General features: G+C 41.2%; 1 protein-coding gene across 4 annotated transcripts in view; it reads right to left on the minus strand.

Annotated features, from left to right (window-relative positions):
* Positions 1-21,066, minus strand: part of LOC143143995 (rap1 GTPase-activating protein 1) — a 263,449-nt gene that overhangs the window by 75,801 nt on the left and 166,582 nt on the right. Inside the window, exon 1 of one of the 4 annotated variants that reach the window (XM_076305917.1) lies at positions 6,832-7,839. The exons of the other annotated variants lie outside the window; for them this stretch is intronic. Coding sequence (XP_076162032.1) covers positions 6,832-6,978 — 147 coding nt within the window. The 5' untranslated portion in view covers positions 6,979-7,839. Of the gene's footprint in view, positions 1-6,831; positions 7,840-21,066 lie in introns of those variants that run through there. 4 annotated transcript variants of the gene reach the window in all.

Below are 21,066 nucleotides of genomic sequence, written 5' to 3' on the forward strand. Positions count from 1 at the left end.
ACTGTTCAACTATTTTTTACATCTACGGTAATTATTAATTACACAACGATCGCTGAACGAATCTAGAATTAAAAAATTCCGCACACTTCCCTTATTGTCCAAAGAACAATGTTGAATTCGTTAATTCTGTTAATATACCAACAAGTCCATCGAACATTGTTCGATTTAATCCTTTCGATGCAAAAGGTTTGAACATTTACCATGCGTTGCGTGCGGAAATTCTATAGCCGTGTTTATTAAGCATATTCCTTGAACGCCGATAGGAGTTCTCCGCTCGCACTGCACTACGAAGTTTGAATAGACTCGCAAATAATATACCGGCACTTCGTAACTTGGAAAGTTATAAATTTTGGATCGTTAAATCCATATTTATGAAGACACATTGTTCTTTGTTTCGACGACTGTTACACTCTCTGAAAGTTTGACAACAATTGTTCTACAGACCTTGCGTTACTACCTTGAATTATTATTTTATATTTAATCAGCAGTTGTATATATTGTACACGATATATCGTTCGTTCACCTGAATCGTTTAGAAACGTGATCCACTGAGTGTGTCTTGAGCAATATAGGTACTACACAATTTCTCTTTTCTCAGCTCATCCGATTGAAATCAGTTCATTACTTTTACGCGAACTGGATATATCGGCGAAGAAACTAAGTCTATTTGTGATGAAATCACGGATAAATAACGTCTGTATATCTATGTATACATTTAATATCTAATATCTTCTTTTCGAATTGTTGCAGCTCGAAAATTAAAGTTCGAGCGTACTACATTAATACAACATCTTTCTGTTCGTTGTACGTTTTCAAATATTCACATACAATTATTCCTTATACCTGTCTATTTGATTTCTAAAAGTGAGATTGCTAAAGTTAATTGGCAATATTAACACAGAGAATAACTTTTCGTACGAATTACAAACGCTTACACGTATTCTTCGCACTGTACACTCAAAAATTCGATACCGAGTGGAGCCAAGCAGGGTGTAAATCGAATTTAAAAAATGATGGTTCGATACAAGAATATATCTAAATCCATTTACTTAATATTTCAAACTTTTCGACCTGGTGTTCGGGTCCTCTAAATCTTTCACTTTCCATAAAATATTTTCCTTTTTCTTTCTTCTCGTCTAACTAGATATATTTTCTCCACACATTCCATATATTCTTTCCAATTGTTATCAAAAGAGGCTCAAAATCGAGATCGAGAAGTTGAAAATACCGATCGATGTATTCGAACACGTGTTTCTAACGGACCTGGTATTTCTTTAAATCGAACGATTCACGTTGCCCGAAATCTACGATAAACCTAGACCGCCACAAGTGCGGGCACCGCGGGAGAAGTCAAGGATCACCCTGTACATTCTAATCGGAATTTCCCAATTATCGCGGCAAACGTAGATAAAGCGCCAATTTAAACGCGTGTAAAAGATAAAACAAGTGGAACTCGTGCACTCGGCCGATAGAATACTCGGATTATCGGCGGGATCGGGCACGACGAAGCACCGACAGCATGCGCGCCGCTAATAAGTCGTCGTTTCAAGACCTTTAAACGGGCGTTCGTTCGACGACAAGTGTAATTCTTGCCAATCAGGCCCAGTTCGTCTTCGGCAAGAATTAAACTGCCTGTCCCCGAGCACGTGCTGCCGAGTCGTTAAGAGCGAGCCTTTAACTCGCCGGACAACCCGAGGCCCTTCCAGCGTAATTATGTACGTGTATAGGTTCTCAGGTGTGCGCGTGTACCTGGTCACGTACACGCATCCCCGTCAGGGATGAGCGTTCGAGTCTTCGACTCGAGAACACTCGAAACGTTTCGACACTATGCGTTTTCGAGTCGCGGCGAAAATGAAACTGGAATCTTTTTTTTTCCCTTTTTTTCTTCTATTTTTTTTTCCTTTTTTTTCGGAACCCTTTAACTGCGCGATATACGGATTTGCACGAACGAGCGAACACGGCGTCAAAGAGCGATAATCGTATTTTTTCCTCGCTTCGTAAAAAATGCACCACGAATACTAGCGCGACGTTCGCGTATAACGGAGCGCTGGAAAATACGCCACTGAATGGATGGAATTCAGATTTAGCGATCGGAATTTTTTAGGACGGTTATTTCGCACTATCGGTCGAGTATTTCCTACAACGTGAACGGTTTAATGGCCGACGGTGCCACCGTCGTGAAAACGTTAGTTACCAACGAAAAATTGTATTTTTCTCGCATCGTGAGATCCAACACGAACGACCTACCGTGTCAATAATCGTTTTCATGTTTCGCAATCGTATCGGTTACGTATTATGAAATTTTGTTCGAAAGTCCTCCGGATCTTGACGAGTCTGGAATGTCTTGGTCGAGCGCAGCACGTAGCCCGCGCTCGATTCCAAAAGGTTGCTCCAAGCGATTACTCGCAACAGCTATACTTTTGTCGAAATGATCCATTCTTCTACCGATTGTTCGCATTGTTTCGCGGGGCAACGGTATCGCAATTCATTCCGACGCGAAAATGTATTTTCCGTTGCACCCCTCTATCCAACTTTCGGACGTTGCTGTTGCAACCGCCGTTTCGGTTTTTGTATTTTTTCTAAGAATTACCGGAGTAAAATATTTCCAGGGGTTCCTTGCTCCGTTTGATTCTCTTCGCGTTATTCCCCGGTTTCAAGTTGAACGCTTTTAACTTTGGTCACGGGGTAACAGGTTCAGCGGTGTATAACTTTTTGAGAAACAGTTACCGCGTTATTTGGATTCTCGGTTGTATCGTAAGTGCGGGGAATGATTTATCAACCGGTGCGATACATTAATCCTGCAACGCGTATCGATAATTTCTAAAGCGTACCGTGTAATATAGGCCGCCTGAAATAAAATTTGTCGCGAGCGTGTCCACGCTGATTTCGAAATAAATGTGTTTGTAAATACATTCAATGGCTTCCAATTGGCCAATTCGTTGGAATATTTGTCAGTGAATCGTTTAATAATAAATAAATCGTGTCAGATTGTAAACGAGACTAGTTTTAACTCAACCGACTTCGGAATTGGAGTTGCGCCAGCTTCGCAAAAACCGGTAGAATTAATACTTTTATTTTCGGAGGTTATTGAACGTTTCGAACGCTCGAATAGTTTCGAAGAAATACTTTTTAAGCGTTCAAGACTTTCGAGGCATTCGCGATCTTTCTATTTTGTATGAACTTCGAAACGATCCACAGCTGACATCACGGATTCGAAACGATTTAAAGCTAACGTCACAGATTCGAATGGATTCGAAACTAACGTTAGATATTCGAAAGAAGTCAAAGTAACATCACAGATTCCAAAGGGTTCGAGGCTAATATCACAGATTCTAAAAGATTCGAAACTAACATCACGGATTCTAAAGAATTCGAAGCTAACATTACAGATTCGAAAGGATTCGAAGCCAACATCACAGATTCGAAAGGATTCGAAGCTAACATTACAGATTCGAAAGGATTCGAAGCTAACATCACGGATTCGAAAGTATTCGAAGCTAACGTTAGATACTCGAAAGAAGTCGGAACAACGTCACAGATTCGATAGAATTCGAATCTAACGTCGCGGATCGTAAAGGATTCGAAGCCAACGTCACGGATTTGAAACGATTCAAGGTTAACGTCGCAGAAATTCGAAAGGAGCCGAAATAACGACAGATTCGTACGCGAACGATTCGAAACGCCTCGAAGTGAACGTCGCGGACTCGAAACGATTCGAAGTAACGTCGCAGATTCGAAGGGATTCGATCGGTGTTGCGCCCATCGCTACCTCGACCGTGCAGAAGAGCAAGCATCTTACGCGCGCACGTAACCAACGACTCTCGGCCGGTCATGGGAAAATAGGACTTTTTAAAACGTCTCGCGGCGCAGAACGATGGAGTAACGGGTTGTTAGAGGAAAATTACCGCGAAGCCGATCTTTGTGGTTACAGTTACCGCGCTCGTTTCTTGGCACTGTTCCTTTCCTTTCCATCTCCCTCCACCGTGGTCCCTTTCTTTTGTTTCGTCGCACACTTCGTCCTCGTCTTCTTCTTTTTCTTCCTCTTCCTCGTATTCGTGGCTAAAAGCTCGGTCGGGCTTGCGCGGAAAAAGTGTAACAACGAAGTTCACTCCTCCGACGTGCCGTATCGCCACGAAAACGAAATACGCGGAAGTGCTGCGGCACGCACAACTACGGGAATCAAGATCGCGGACAGATCGTTCCGGAATGCACCAGGACGCGAAGCTGCTTGCGTGTAATGCTTCAACGATTATTCCATTAACCGGTTCGATCGCTGATCTTCTCATACGTTATACAACCCACGGATAACAGATCGATTATAATTACTTAAAAGTAACATAAGATAGACACAGTGGCGATCATTATCCATAAAATACCGATAACTTCTGAATAAATTACGGCGCATCGACGACACAGGCAAATAATCGATGCGAATCGATACAACCGAAATTCGTTCATTAATGGAACCTGAATCGAAAACGGGGAACGAAATATTTCTGTACAACGCACAATGGAATGTCTGGACATCCGGTTTTTTAAATAGACGTTGTAAAGTAACTGTCGGTTAATTTATCGGTAGCTGGGACGATAGGTAGGTTTGAAATTAGAGATAAACGCGGTGTAAAGAATAGTGGAAAAATATTTGTCGATGGATGATAGAGCGGATTATAGAACAGAGTGTGCGTTGCTTTCAAAGGCTCCGAAGAATATTAAATTAACCTGGAGAATAGTCGAGCCGTTGTATATGTTCGTGTAACATTTTATTCTTGATTTGTCGCGTAGAATTTCACATCTGGAATATCGAAACGCGTTTATTGCATTCGTTCGCGAAATTCGGTCTATTTTCCAGGGCTGCCCGGAATCGTAATCGACTAATTATTTCGTGCAACGCATTTGCATTTTTCGAAATATACCCAATTACCATTTTCACAATGAAAATTATGAATATATGATGTAATATCCTTTCACTCGGAGCAGTTTCGTTGTAACGCAACGGACTGCTAATTTTGGAGTTCGATGTGCTCGGAATTTAAACTGCGCGAGTTTTGCAAGACAAATTTACTTCAACAATCTTATTCGTTACCGATGCAACGCTACAACCCGAAATGGACGCCCGCGTAAAGAGGAAAAGGAAATTTCAATCGTTTCGCGATTAAACGCCAACGTTGGAAAAGATGATCGTTTCCACTTCCAAGATTCATCGATCGAGGATACATTGCCCCAATTGTATTTCGAACAACGGTGCATACGTGGATCAAATTTAATAACTGAAATCGAAATTGAACCGTCTTCGTTGGACAATTCTTCGTTATACGTATACGGTGCTCGCGTAATCGTCGGCCAGCATCTCAAACGAGTAGAAAATAAACGAAAAGGAAAACTTTTCACTACTAACTAAAATGAACATGGCGGCGTAAATCAATTTACAAATATTGCAAACAATTTCTAATTATAAATGTGACTTTTTTCCTTAATTTTCACGAGAAGCTAGAGATTTGTCAGGATGTGTGGAGTTAGCAGTCGATAATATTGCAGGGTCGCGCGAGGTTGAAAATAAAATACATAATGAGCATCTTGTATGTACATATTAAAAGCGGGGTTAAGCAACGGCTAAGGTCCAAAAGCTTCATTGAAACGCCGCTTTGAGTACGTACCAGAACCTCCTTATTGACGTTCATTTCTGACCTCGTGTGACCTTGAACATTATTGTGTCATGTGTCGTTGAACTCGTCTTGGCAGCAGCTTTCACTCGATAAGAAGGAAAAAAATGATAGCTTTCTATAAAAAGAAAGTTGTTGCACATTTTGAGAACTGATTCGAGCCTACGTAATTTTCTTGTCATTCGTGTGTAGAAACGGACACTGGACAAGAATAACTTAAACCCACGGTGCACGAGTAACGAAATTATCGGTTAACACCAGTTATGCGTAAAAGTAACGTGAACTTTGAAGCCGTTAAAATTTTCTCGTAGCTTGTTTCATTTATCTGTACACACACTACTCCGTGTAAATATATACGTTCTATTTTGCAACGATATACGTAAAACTAAACGAAAACGAACCGAATTTAAAAATTAACAACTGCGACAAACTGTTCGATAAAGATTACTTTCCTTCGTACGTACGTAACGATTTTTAAATGAAAATACAATCGATACATTGGAAAAAGAAATGTTCAGATACGCGATAATTTCTCTGCCATCTGCTCCAAAACTGTACCGTACTGCCTAACGTTCGTGCTCCAAAATGACCGTACTGCCTAACGCTCGTGCTCCAAAATGTCCGTCCGCAAAAGGTTAAGCTTTAAAGCGATTCTCACGCCTTTTACCTTTCGACAATCGTGAGTTACTAGAATAGAACTCAGGTAAAAGTAAAGTCCGATACAATGGAATTATATAAAGTACCACTTCGCGACAATAGCCCCTGCAAAAGTCTTTCCACGAACATGCACGTTCTATTCAAAAAAAAAAAAGAAGACAAAAAACAGAAGGCCACTGATAGGGTCCATATATTTTCCTTTCATAGACCTACATCTGTCGAGGAGAAAAACCGTGTGCTCTTAAATCCGATCGGAACGATAACCAGCCCTACGATCCCGAATAAAACCCGTCCTAATCTCGAACGATCGAGATGACGAAAAAAAAAAAGAAAAAAAGAAAAAGAACAAGCGGACGAAAAACTACTGAAAAAGGTTAAACGTCCGTGAGTTGATTCCGGTACGTTCGAGCGAATTTACGTTCGAAATTCCTAGGGAGTCCACACACCAGTAACAAGAAGGCCAACCGAATGCTGGGGTCACCGCGGTGTTTCCGAGAGCGCGGGAAAAACTCACCTGTGATATAAGTTTCGGCAGTGTGTGCGTATGCGCGTGCGCATGATTATTGTGTCCTGTCGAAGACCGGTCGGTGTTGGGCCGTTGTTGTTGCTGTTGGCCGGCATCCGATCTGAGGTCGTGCCTCCATCTCAATACACCCATCATAACCGTCTCTACTGTATCCTTGATTCGTTTCGAGACTCTACCAAACACGCGTATCCTTTGAACGTCCGCACTACGTAAACCAGTTCGATCTCGACGCTCCGACCTAACCTAACCCGAATGTCCTGTTGCACCCTTTACGAGGCTGCACCGATCCCGGAGACGCTAGACGCTTCGGCGTCAGCGAAACGTAATCGAAATTCGACTCCGCACAAGTCGGTGCGAGATGCACGAGCACCCGAGCAAGGCATACGCGACACTGTTGTAACACTTGTCCCCTTCGATCGGAAAACGCGCGGGAAATAACCGTACGAGGAGAAACCCACGTAACGCAATCCGTGTACACGCGCACCGATAACACGGTAGTTCACGATTAACGCCACGAGAACACGTGAATTTTCTGCCTTTCTCCGAGAGCTTCGTTCAACGCGTAACTCAGCGCGCCGAACCCGCTGACATTATACATACGCGCGTGTCCGCGTACGAGCACACCAGAGAACCGTTTAGGATCCCATACGATCGTGGTACACTTCGGTCTCGTGCGTACGATTGTTCGTCTCGTCGTTGACGTTCACTGTCATTCTCTCGCAATTCGATCTCGCGATTACGCCGGCGAATCGAGCACGCCAAGGATCGCACTTTAACGCGGTGTGTCACTTTTTCCTGGCTACTCTCCGGCTTGCTCCTCCGTTCGTCGCCTACGTTTCGATCGGCCGAGCGAGGTCAGAATAGAAAGTGTTTACACCGTGGGCGCGTTACACGGGAAGGATCGTGTACACGGGGAACCGACGCACGCAAACACGTAGCAATGGTGCGAGAACAAACGCGTAGAGACACCTCGGTAACGCAGAAGTGCAGAAACGCGACTGGCATCGAGACCGTACGGTTCGAGAGGCTTGCCTCGTCTGCTGTCCCTGCTACCCCGCCGTTCCCCCCAATCCCCGCCCGACGACCCCCACCATGCCCCGCGCGGCCCGATCGCTTCAACGTCCTGCTGTTCTTAAAACTCCCACCATCCTGCTGTCGTACCCTGAACAAACGTTGCCATGGTCGCCATCGAGCGCGTAAACTCGATTCCACGGGAACTTCGATCATCTTTTTCTCCCCGGGATTAGCGATCAATCGACTCGTTCAAGGTACTGTATTTTGAAATTAGCTCCTGGAAAGAAGCCTCGTTCGATGTTGCAGTGTATACTTCCAAGACGCTCGTGGAAACGATACACCGCGTCGATCTATGGCGCGTCTAATTCCATTTAATTTTCGAACGTCAACCGTCGTCGTCTTCGTCATCGTCTTCGTCGTCGTCTTCGTCGAGCAGTTCAAAGAGTTTTAAAATTCCGTCCTAGATCGTGGATTATTTTTAAACGTCGGATTTTTCACGCACGTTCCTGAACACCCATCGAAACTTAAAGTTGCCACTTCTCGATTCCCGTTTATTGCACTTTATGCTTCGTGACTACGTTCTCGACAATTTAATCTTCGCGGTTAAGTAATTTATGAGATTTCTGTTCGCGAGAACCGTAATTTTATGTAAGTCGTGTACAAAGAAAGTAAAATTCCTGAAGCGAAATACATCGCGACCCCTCTAATTAATTTTAGCGATAGTCGCAGACCGCTTGATTCTCAGAATTTAACGTCGGTTTCTTGTTGTACGCGATCGCTGAAACGATCGCCCGACAAGAGAATACGAAATTTATAACAAGCGCACCTTGGAAAATGCAAACTCCTTCGAGTAAACGTATAAAGTCCGGCCATATTCGTCGTTGTCCGATAAGAAGTGGAAAATTGTTTCACGTTTACGTATTACAAATATCTTTAACGGCCGAGAAGTAAAACGGAATTCAACCTTTTAACGATTACGATCAATTACAAGAAATTGATGTGCGCGATTTGACTTTCATCGTATACTTTACAATCCGCTCCGAAACGAAAGCGTCAAATAATTAACAAGTATTTAACGGTTGGTTCATTCAGCTGCACTTGGAATAATTCAGAATCGTTTTCTCTTCACCGTCTTACGATAGGCTCTACAACAATTATATAAACCTTACTGAATCTCTCGACATTCCTGACAATCTTACTACGCTTGTCCACCGATTGTTGATCGCCCTTCGATATTGCGAATTTCAATCCGCAACTCTTCGTTCGCGTTAAGAGCGTAGCATTGAATCCAATACTTAAAATATTTTTACTTTTTAACGGAAATATATAATCCGATAAATTGTATATAATTTCGTACGTAATTGTGTAGAAAATCTGGTTCGGTCCGAAGGATCTCGATACACGAGTATTTATACGATATAAATGCTCTCAACGTCGAAACGAAGTTAAGGAAGCACAACGAATGGAAAATAAGGTTGCCGTAACGCGTCTGTTGCATTTTGAAACATCGATTATTAATTTTACGCTATAATTATACACTAGCACCCTCGGCTCAAGCCCTGAAATACTCGAACACGAAATTCCCTTCACGAGGGAAACAATCCCGCAGAGGATGCTTTTATCCAACCATCGAGTACGTAATTCTGCCTACGTTTCCGATTCTCTCGCTATTTTCGCCAAACAAAAAGTTTTCGACTGTTTTTGTCGTCGCGATCGTTGGTTTCTCGGTCGTTGTTACACGATATCGATATTTACGCAATGTTAGAACGTTACACGAACGGATGGCACGTTATCGATTAGCCGCAACGATCGTTAATTCGTAATACGTTGCGCTGGTTTCACACGTACCAGGCTGTTCGATAAGTTTTTTCGTTCGATGAAACTTATCGAACGGTGTAGTACCGGGTTGCTCGATAAGTTTCATCGAACGTCGAATCTTTATTAGTTCGAAACGTCGTTTGTATTTTTGCAAACTTAACGATCGCGGTCCGCGTGGCTCGCATTTACGCGCAGGAAAAACATACCTACGTTTTGTTAGCGAGCAAACGTTAGAATTTGAAAGTTCGCAATTTAATTTACAGTTCACGATCACTGGAAATTTCCTACTCGTTTGGAACGGTGAAAATACATTAATTTGTATTACTTTTATATTCGAAAGTAGAAAATCTCGAAAAAGTGTTTGCCTCTGATCGAAGTTCGAGTCTGCTCGTCGCAAAACTTTTCCTTTACAAAAGGAACACTTTATAACGATACGAGTACCGGTGACAAAGTTTCCAATATCGAAACAGATTTTACGTCATTTCGAATTTACAATTCAAACTTGAGAAGAAAAAACGAACAAATGTTAGACGAGGATCGCGATAAATTTTGCGAACATTGAGAGAAAAAAAGTCGATCTGGTATCGTTTAAAATTATCATTCTTTCGTTCCTACGCTGTAATTACAATGTTATTTGACTTTAAATTTCACGGCGTTATAGAAATTGATGTTGTCGGGTGTTGAATTGTTTTTCTACCTATCGAGCATACCAAAGGTTATTTACTCGACCTACATTTGACGCCCGGGTCAAAGAGAATGATTACTAGCAAAATGGTTATTTTAAAATGTTTATCTTCCGTTACTTGTGTTACCAAATTCGATTCCGCGTCACGAGCCACGCGTCACACATTTATGCGAGCAAATATCCAAAAGTAAGAAGATCGAGTTATCTAATTTAAACGTTGAATTTAAATCCCACAGATATCGAATTGGGCACAAAACTGCTACTTAGTGCAAACTCGTCCGAAACCTAGGTTTCGCCTAGAATTAATTTATCCCGAAACAATAATATTGGAAATTGCCTGTTTTCTTTTATTAGTCGAACTTTGATTTCGATCAAAACAAATGATCGATACACTTAACATCGAGAATTAACGTGATACGTTAACACTGAGAGAAGTATACGAATAATTCTAACTTGTCGAGTTCGTAAGGTACTTCGTGCATCTGTAATACGATTTAACGTGTTTCGTAAGCTCTCTGCATCAACAACGAGACATTAAAATATTTGTTCGGTATTCAGATATTCTCTTTCCTTAACCGCCTCCGAAAGAAGGAAATCTCGAGAAGACTTTGTACACCAGGTAAGTATGTTACATATCTCTTGGACGTTAACGTTGCATATTTTACGAATATTTGTAAATTGATATTTCCAGCAAATAGCGTTCAAGTTTCTGCAATGAACATGAACCGTTTCTATCGCAAGATTCGTTTCGTGTACGCGTTGTTTGTATATTCGGAAATGTTGTCGCGCGACACTCGTCATTCCACATTTCTACGTTGTCACGTCCAACAATAAACACGAAATGATTCTGGATTCATTGTAAACGCGTATTACCAGCACGCGTGGCGTAAATTAAGGAAAATCAACGCGCGAGCGAGAGGAACGAACGATCGTCGACGTGACTCACCGAACGTGTTTGCAAAGACGACCTTTTGCGTCAACGATGTAAGAATCGAAACCGTTGACAATGATACCCGACGAAAAAGTAGAAGCTCTCTCGAGCATCGATGACGAGGTCACGAAGAAGCGAAACGCAATTTAAAGCCGCTTGGGCGAACACATTTGTCCAATTGAAGCGATTTGCATGCACGAAGACGGAATTAGTCCCACATGCCAAGAGTGAGATCACTTGGTTTGCCCGCGAGCTTCCGTTAACTCGGGACTGGAAGACGAATTCTTTCGTGTCTGAAGGTAACGACAGGTGGAAGAAGGTGAAACCAAGAGGAAACAGGCTGTCATGGCGGAGGAAGGCTAGCAGGAGAGCGGATGTCATTTCGTGGTCGACTTATTTCGCTGCCGGTAGGTAGGTAGGTAGGTAGGTAGGTAGGTACCGAGGCTTCCCATTCCTTTGTGTCCACCTCTTTCATTATTTTACCCAACTTCCTGCGTCCGAAAACGACGACTCTCCTCGGCCACGAGTGTCTCGCGATGCGTTCCTCCTACCCCCACCACGACACCCCTTTCACCTTGCTTCCTCGTGTCTTCGAACACCCCGCAACTCTTTGTAAATGCTAACCTTGTTCCATCCTTAACGACTGGTAGGGATGGGATCAAGTACAATGTGTATTCACCGATTCGAGTCAATCCCGGTACCTTCGTGGTGTTCGAATGCTAATGAAAAATAACATTTCGTTCGGTGTACCGTGAATTCTAACAAATTGATTATTTCCTCGTGTTAACTGTAGCACAGTTACTCTGTTTGCGATACGAACTCATCGATTCGAATCAACTTCAATATCTTCGTTTTATAGGGTTCGAACGCTACAAGAAATTATCTTTCGTTCGGTGTACAGTGAATTTTAACAAATTAATTATTTCCTCGTGTTAAGTATAGTTCACTTTCAGTTTCCAATGTGTGTCCAATACAGATGCTTTGAGTCAATCCCAGTACCTTTGATTCACAGAGTTGGGATACTACACGTACGAAATAATGTTTCATTCGGACGATGACAGTGAACGCTGAGAAGTTGGTTATCTCCCCGTGTTAACCATAGCTCACTCTCACCGTCTCTCGCTCGCTCTCGCACTTCTTCGTTCTTGACTGCGATATACAGGATGTCTCGGTAATTTCGTGAAAAAAAATAAATCGAAACGATAAAATGGAATAAATGTGAACTGCAGGGTACCCGAGTGAGTAATCGTAGTACAACCGAGAAGAAAGGAACGACTGTTTCGTACAGAAACAGATAAAAATTGTAGAATGAAATTTCTTTATTTCGTTCGTCCATTATGGAGAAAATAAAAGTTAAAAATCTGTCACGTGTGCTTGTAGTTCACTAATTATAAACCACTACCGATGTTGCCGTGTACAGAGCTGTGCTCGAGCCTTGCAATTAGTCAAGTGCACGCATATCCTACGGATACTCGAGATTGTTTTTCTCGATAACGGAAAGTCGTGCAACATAATTTTATTCCGCGTTCTCGATTTATACGTTCCGCGACCGGTTGCGCAACGATCACTGAACATTTTTAAAGAACATTGAGGAAGAAATAGACCACTTGGACACCCTGTGGGCAAAGTCGAACGAATTAGAGATAACACCTATCGAATTTCGTGTACCTTCCCTGAGAAGTTGCCACAGCTCGGTCTCGAATAGACGGCAACTTTTCAAGATACATCGTATGTACTTGTAAAATATGTACTCAGCATACACGCGCTGGTTTCGAACTCCAGAAAGAGTAACCACGGTATTCGAAAATGTACCGCGAGAAATTACAAAGAATGCCACTGAACGATGCGAGAGAAATTCGTCGTTTCATTTATAAATTGCGTTTCAACGATGGTTAATCCCATTAGTTTTTGAAATTTTAATCAGTTTGTAATTGAATTGTGCACAAAGATCGCGAAGAGAAGAGATGTAAAATTTCTGGTAAGGTATACGGAGAAGTTTCGAATCTACTCGAGTTTCGATTCTACTTGCAAGTAGCGACGAGCACACCGAATCGATACCACCGACACCGGTAAATTATAATCTAGTACAGCAACGAACATGTAGATATCGAACAGAATCAGTAACCAGTTGATACCTCTACGAAAGTATCGATACATATTTGATACTTCCTCGAAGGTATCGATACATATTTCATACGCTTTCTCGAAAGTATCGATACATATTTAATACTTCCTCGAAAGTGTCGGTAACTCCGTGTATCCGTTAAAATGGCGGATGCTCGGAGAATGTGATGCTGCACCACAATCTACAATGTTACGTACTTCCATAACATTTTTTACAATATTAATTGCAAAGAACTTTCTCATCGTCTGCCGAAGTTTCTCATTTTTGTATCGATATCGACGAAGAGTATTCGTTACAAAAGTATCGATGTCGAGAATCGATTCCAGGTACCCAAGACCTTCCGTACCTCTCCGAACTTTCCACTAAGTTCTGAGGTATCGAATTGCTCGTATACCGCCGATACGCGATTATTTCACTCCCATCGCTACTCGGAGGTAGTGCTTTCGTTTCTCGAGGTACTCGTAGAGCAGTGGTTCTTAATATTTTAAAGGTTATAACTCTCCTGGGTTGTTTAGAGAAAGATTCTTAATCTCTCGGGGCATATGACACACTTTGGAGAGAAAAAAAGAAAAAGGAAGAAAAAAAACCAGGCACAGTTCTTAACCTACTTACGCCTAAAATTTTTTAAATTAGTAAAATTCACGACTAAAATGCTTTCTATTTAGACATTAACATACGTCCTGCATACGACACACGTCCAAGATACAAACTTATTCTATAGGTGGAAAATTACTATTTTCCAAAAGTATACGTGATCCACGAAGACAAATGTATCGACGAACGAGAAGAAGGTTAGAAACTTTCTACGAAATAAAGATTCGAGAAATTGGCAAAGCGTTGGGTCGGTGGTTAAGAAAGTGTGTTACGAAGGTGATCGAGAAACAACGTTACGCAGTTGGTCGAGGTTTGAACCTACTTGCGAGGTACTCGATCCCATCGCTACCGACTACTCTCCAAGTCGAAGACTCGAGCAACAAGCGTCGAGCGAACGAAATTCGTGTCTCGATGCGTGGGGGTCCAGTGTTCCTTCTTCTTCGTTCTGGAGGAACATCAAAGTTTCTCTCCGGAAGTAACCGGTTGACGAGCACGTTTACGTTGCGCGACTCGCTTTGCGCGCGGAAGTTCCTTCTTCGTTGTACGTAACAACAACAACAACGATAATGGTAATAGCAACAACGACAAAGAGTTTCGAGCGGAGCAACTCCCGAGTGAAACTTTCATCGGTCAGAATGAAAAGATATCGACGTGTCGGATCCCATTTTTCTTTTCTTTTCTTCTTTTCTTTCTTTCTCTTTTTTCTTTCATACGTGTAGATATATTAGAGCACGCAGTTTAAATCCGAGATAACGGGCAGCTGCGCACAGTTTGAAATACTATCGGACGAGAAGCAACGTGTGGAGGAATCACACGTATCGGTCGATGCACGAATATTTTCTCTGGGAACATTTCGAGAGAACGTTGACGGTTTACTTTCTCTTTCTCTAACTGTAATAATCATGGAGGGAAATTCGTAACGATTCTTCTTCCGTGGAGAGTGCTACGGGTTTTATGTTCGCGTATATCCAAACAATCGAGGTTACCTTAGAAGCAGCACTTTAGCTGTGCCTCGCTTCTCTTGGAAAATTGTCGGCATATTTTGCTCGTTTATTGTGCCCGTACACCTTCGCGTATACGAACGATAAATATAAGAAATGGAATAAAAAAGAAAGTATCGATACCAGTAGAAACGCAAGTATCCTTTTCGAAGATCAAAGTAAGGTTACGATTGGATCGAGTTTCATTTACGAATTATACGTAAGCTTTACCAGTATTGTCTGTTTTAAATGTTTTTTTTTTTACCAGTGTTGTCACGAAAATGCGATGCACTCGTGATCGTTAACTTTCGATCGGTTCTTGTTGCTCCTATAAAAATAGAATTAAATATGCGCTAATAAACGAAATTGTGCCTTTACAATCGCTACGTATTAAATTTATATCCGACTGGTATCAACCATGCGTTTGGTTGCACTGGTAATTAATTGAACGCGGATTACACGCGCGATTAAACCGTTAAAAACAATTTCTATCCACGCATTAATACCAAATTGTTAGCGAGTTGGTTTGACCAAACAACAGGCTGGAGACACATGGTTCAATTACGAGAATAGATAGAAAACTCGAAAACGGGGTGAAAATATCAGCGTGCACAGAGTATAGATAACAAATTCCCAACGTAACCTCACTTTCGTGTTGCAGCTTTATTTACTATCTAACGGTATCCTAGGGCTGTTTGTTCGAGCCAACGGTAGTAATTTGATATTAATACGTCGGTAGGAATTATTTCTAACAATGTAATCGTCCTTTGTCGTTCTCGCGAGATTAATTGCAGCACATTATTGCAATTAGGTGGATTCGTGCTAGAATTGCTACAACGTGTTCGAGAGTTCAAAACGAAGCGCCTCTGAGCCTCGAATACCCGCCATTTTGTTTCAGAACTTGTAGAAAGTCGAAAGAAACAATGTCTCGATTTTTTCCCAAAATATTTCCCACGTATTAAGAAACACCCTGTATACAATAATACGATTCCGCAAGGACTGTTGCGCATAATGTTCTCCTTTATATCGGATTAGAGATAAGTCTGTTCGGATCAATTTCTTTTTTATGGACACACAAACAACTGTCACCGATTAACAGAAGAGGGACTTATTATTCGTTCGGACAATGCTCACCCACTCGTGTCACGTTTGACACTGAATAAAATCGAACGACCCCAGGTACAATACTCCGCCCGATTTGCTACCCTCTGTAAGATTTGTTTCCACCAAATACCAATTTTTCCGTCGCTCGAGCAATTTCTCGAGAGTCAGCTTTCTCCCAAACGGATAAACGATTCTTTTTCTTTTTTTTTTGACTTCGTAAGACCTAGACGTCTAAAATTTATCGACGAAAGTGTCTTTGTAGGACAAATACTTTAAAAACAGTTCCCGCAGAAAATATCCGGGACGATACGTATCCGGGACGTAAATTTTCTTCCGATAAACTGTTCGTAAGATTAACAAGATTCATATACGTAGTAAAATAAGATGGATCGTGAATGTCATGATACTTCCTAGACGCTTGGGACTTTATTCGAACGTTCGTTCGAAATTTTAAGTTTATTAAAGCTCTCCTCGTTTCTCTTCGTTACACATCCTGTCAGATTATACCTACAAGAGGTACATTTCTTAGAACGATACCAGTAAGTGGTACCTTCGCGTTTAGACGATTGTTGCACGTAGAAACAACGCTATCTGTTCCCTCGTAACCTTAAAACTGTAAGTAGAAATACGTATAATTGTCACGATCAAATTGTACGGTAATTACAGTATATAATAACTCTTACTTCCGTTATTCGATATAAAAAATCCACCAATACTGTATTTTTTCGTATATTTCGGTTCATCGAAGAGAACCCACACCGAAAGGGTCTCGACCAATAAATAATCTTCTCGTCGCGCAATTTTATACGGTCAGAAAAATAAAAAATTATTCTTTCGTCGAGGAAGATGTATATTTAATTTATACACAAAGAGCAGAATGGTCGAAACGTAGAAATCGATCGAGAAAATTGTTGGAATTTCGAAAATTCCTCTCGAAACGATTTCCATTTCTCGAACGTACGTTTCGTTAACGGTGGAGAGTTAACGTTTCTGGTTAAAAATGTAATACGTATTGGCACGCGTGCGGTGAGACGGGAATAATTTTATCGATGCAATAACAATCGTTTCTGGAGAGACGCGATAACGATTTCGCAACGCGCTCGAAGCGTAACGATGTCAAGTTCGACTTCTGTTTCGCGTCGGTTTCGGGGTCATTCCCACGTAAAAGCGAGGGGGTACGTACAATAACCTGTTGTGTGCCGCGGACGTCGCCAAACTCGAATCTCCGATCTTCACGGGCAACGAGCAGCCCAGAAATCAGAAAATCTTCCCGGGTGTTCGGTTAAAGTCGCGCCATCGCCATCGCGGTCGATCGTGGCGGTTCAACCGACACTTCCGGTGCGAGTTCCTGCCCGGCCGGAAGCGTACACCTCTCCCCCGCCCCCCGTCCCCACATCCTGAGGATCGCATATGCACCTCGTTTCACCAATAACGACGGCCCGTATTTCCAACTTTTCATCCGGTGTCCGTGCGTCTCCTCCGGCGAAATATAAAGGAAACTCGTTATCTACCGCGTATTATAATTCCCTTCCTGTCGCGTTCTAACGTCCCTGTGACCGCACGTGGTGCGTTCAAAGAGGTTCCCGATCGAAAAAATTACATCGACCGTGTAGAAAATCAATCCTTTCCTTTTGTAATCTCGAAATTATACGTGAAATGCACAGGACGATGTATCGAGGAACGGTGCAATAGGAGTGCATTATACCCGTGTTTCGTAAGTTCAAAATTAGCCATTTTCTTTTATAATCTCGAAATTATACGTAAAATGCACAGGACGATGTTACAAAGAATGGTGCAATAGAAGTGCACCATACGCGTGTTTCGTAAGTTCAAAATTAGCCATTTTCTTTTATAATCTCAAAATTATACGTAAAATGCACAGGACGATGTATCGAGGAACGGTGCAATAGAAGTGCACTATACCCGTGTTTCGTAAGTTCAAAATTAGCCATTTTCTTTTATAATCTCGAAATTATACGTAAAATGCACAGGACAATGTTACGAACAATGGTGCAATAGAAGTGCACTACACGCGTGTTTCGTAAGTTCGAAATTAGCCATTTTCGAATAATCTCGAAATCACATTTAAAATACGTAGAACTACGTATTGAAGAGCAATGCAAAAGAAGTGACTTATATTATTTTTTTACTAATAATGACTATTGTAACTTTGCACGTATAATCGAACGGGACAACGATCGAAAGTTAACGAGTGCGAAAAATTTTCAAACGTTTCAAAATGTGACTCTTTAAACTCGTAGTCGATTCAATTGTAAAACGATTTTCACTTGTACCATTGGAGTAAACAAATTCGAATAAATAACACAAATAGGATTTAATTTCTCTTTAATCGAGTGAACGTTTTGTCTATATTCGTGTTTCTATTCGCTTTCGAGGCTAAGGTTCGATCATTTAACGTAAATGAAAATAAAGGGAGCAAGAACAATGCATAATACGAAAGAACGATTTTCTTAAAAATTTACGAGTACGATATTTCTTTGGTTGTTAAATCCCGCATACTTTAGCACACATTCAACAGCATTGAATCGTATTCTTTTCACGCCTGAAAACCATTTACTTTTTTCACTGCCATGAATGCTTAAAAGATTCTTAACAATGACGTTTTTAATGCTAATAATCGTAGCTTTTCTGATATTGCACCCCCTTTAACATTTCTTCGTTATACCGTTTCCCTGTAAACGCTCGTTAAAATGGTAATTCTTCGAATTCTCCGGTTTCGAGCAATACTAAGGAACGTAATAATAATAATAATTTAATTTGCAAGAATAGTATTGTGGAATAAAAGTTCGATGCTTCTTCGTTCCTGATACTTTTTGCATTTTACTATTCACGTAAGGTTGAAATGGCCCTGTTTGGCATTCCAAATTCTGAAAATTGCTTGCTGTGAATTTTTGCTACTTTTATGGCATATTTGGAGGACCCATACTACCAATTCTACTTGCATATTACTAAGTTTAAAATTATTTTTTGTTACAAAAAAATATTTCATTAACGATAATATTTGTTCGCGTAACAGAACGTTTGAATAGTAGAGAACTAGAATAAAGTAAATTATCGTATAATTATAAAAATTTTTAACAACTCTCTTGTTTGGTAACGCACAGATACTGTTCTTGAAGATGAAATTTAATCAGAACGAAAGAAAGCACTTTCGTAGTATTTCGGATTACGGAGAAAGAAGATAAAAGTACGTTTTTCCATTATAATGACAAAAAGTATACTGCTTAAAGCTTTGCACTCGAAATACGACTCTCACTTGCCACTTGATTTAATGGAGCAACTCGAATGGCGTCTAAGAGACAACAATAACTGTTTTATCAACGGATATCTTTTCTCTTTACACTTTAAATGGCTGAATCTACCGCCTGTGTGCATTTCATAGCACGGTATTATGTTTCAAATACTTATTTTAAATTTACTCCGTTTCGATCAAACAATGAGATTAGTAACATCGAAGTCGGGTTCGATTTTACGTTGTTTAGAGATCAATTTCGTAATGTTATAAATAAGAAATTCGAATACAATGAAACAGTAGACAGTCGTGAAGACAGTAATCGAGAATTCGGTTCAAGTATCCGGAAAATAAAAATAATAAAAAGTGAAAACAAATGCTTCCTGAAATATTATACGAAGTAAAATTACAAAGCTCGAATATTCAATACTGTATCTGATATAACGTAAAAATGCATTAAATAAACCAGTTATATCCATCCATATATGTATGATTTATTTTTACGACAATCTAAGAAAATATCAACTTTTTAACTAAAAGGATTTTTAATTTGCTCCTTTCCTGTAGTAAAAAATCTTGGAGTTCAAGGGATTAATGTTACTTATAAGTATTATTTCTGATAAATCTTGATTCGTGTTACGTAAGACGTATCGACCAAGTGATAAAACAGATATAAATAACTAGAACAACCCAATTGACTATAACTGGTAAAGAAGACTCCCTTTTAACCTACACGCGGTCATATAACGACTGTCGGTATATTACCTACGTTTTCGTGCGCTTACTCTGCCTTACCGATCACAGATGAATAAGAAACCTACTATACCGATACACCGTAGATTCCCATTCTATCGATCGAGTCGCCCAAACACTTCGAACCGGAACTACATTCGCGAATCCGTGTTTCTCACAGTATCGTCGCACGTGTTGGACACATGAGTACAAACGTCACATTTGGATGCCAGATGAGAGAGTCGCGGAAAAACGATCGGACGCATTTTTATCTCGGCGTAAAAAACGCATTCGTAAGTCTCGCGTCTCGCAAACGTTTTATTCGAGATTCTTTTTTCATCATTGAACCGTTCCCCTGTCAATGTAACGTTCGAGGCACGCCTACCGCGATACATAAATATGAAAACACGGAACGAAAAGAATCGTAACAGAGACTTCTGTTACAATGTTTACGTCACGGACACGTTGGTTCAGGGTCTCTCGCTTCGTACGTGATTTATTTCCTCGTTCTCTGTCGCGGTCTACTCGTTTCGTTCACGAGACGACAAACGGACAAAGTCATCCATCTTTTATAGTTTCCAGTTAACAATTCCGTTCTCCACGCCGTAAACGACACCCAATTCCACGACCTTCGTCCTACCGTGACGCATTGCTTCTACATCGGCAACGCCAATGCATCCATCGAGAGGCTGTTCCCGTTTTCGTAGAATCATGGCCGATCGAGAGAAAAAATCGTGATGTCGTCGACGCGGAGAATTAATCGACGGTCTATTCGGGTCGATCTATAACTGTCATCGTTCACCGAAAACGTGACGGTGGAATGAATGAATACCGCAACTATTTCCGGTTACGGTTTCAAACCCTCTTGTGGGGGCAGTTTAGCACGTGACTGGCACGATTCTCCCTACGAAATCGACGAACCGAAAATTTTATAGACACCGTACAACGAGACGAGCGAACGATCCCGATTGAAATCCAAGCAGCGCG

Source organism: Ptiloglossa arizonensis, chromosome 3 (assembly GCF_051014685.1).
Source record: "Ptiloglossa arizonensis isolate GNS036 chromosome 3, iyPtiAriz1_principal, whole genome shotgun sequence".
NCBI lineage: Eukaryota > Metazoa > Arthropoda > Insecta > Hymenoptera > Colletidae > Ptiloglossa > Ptiloglossa arizonensis.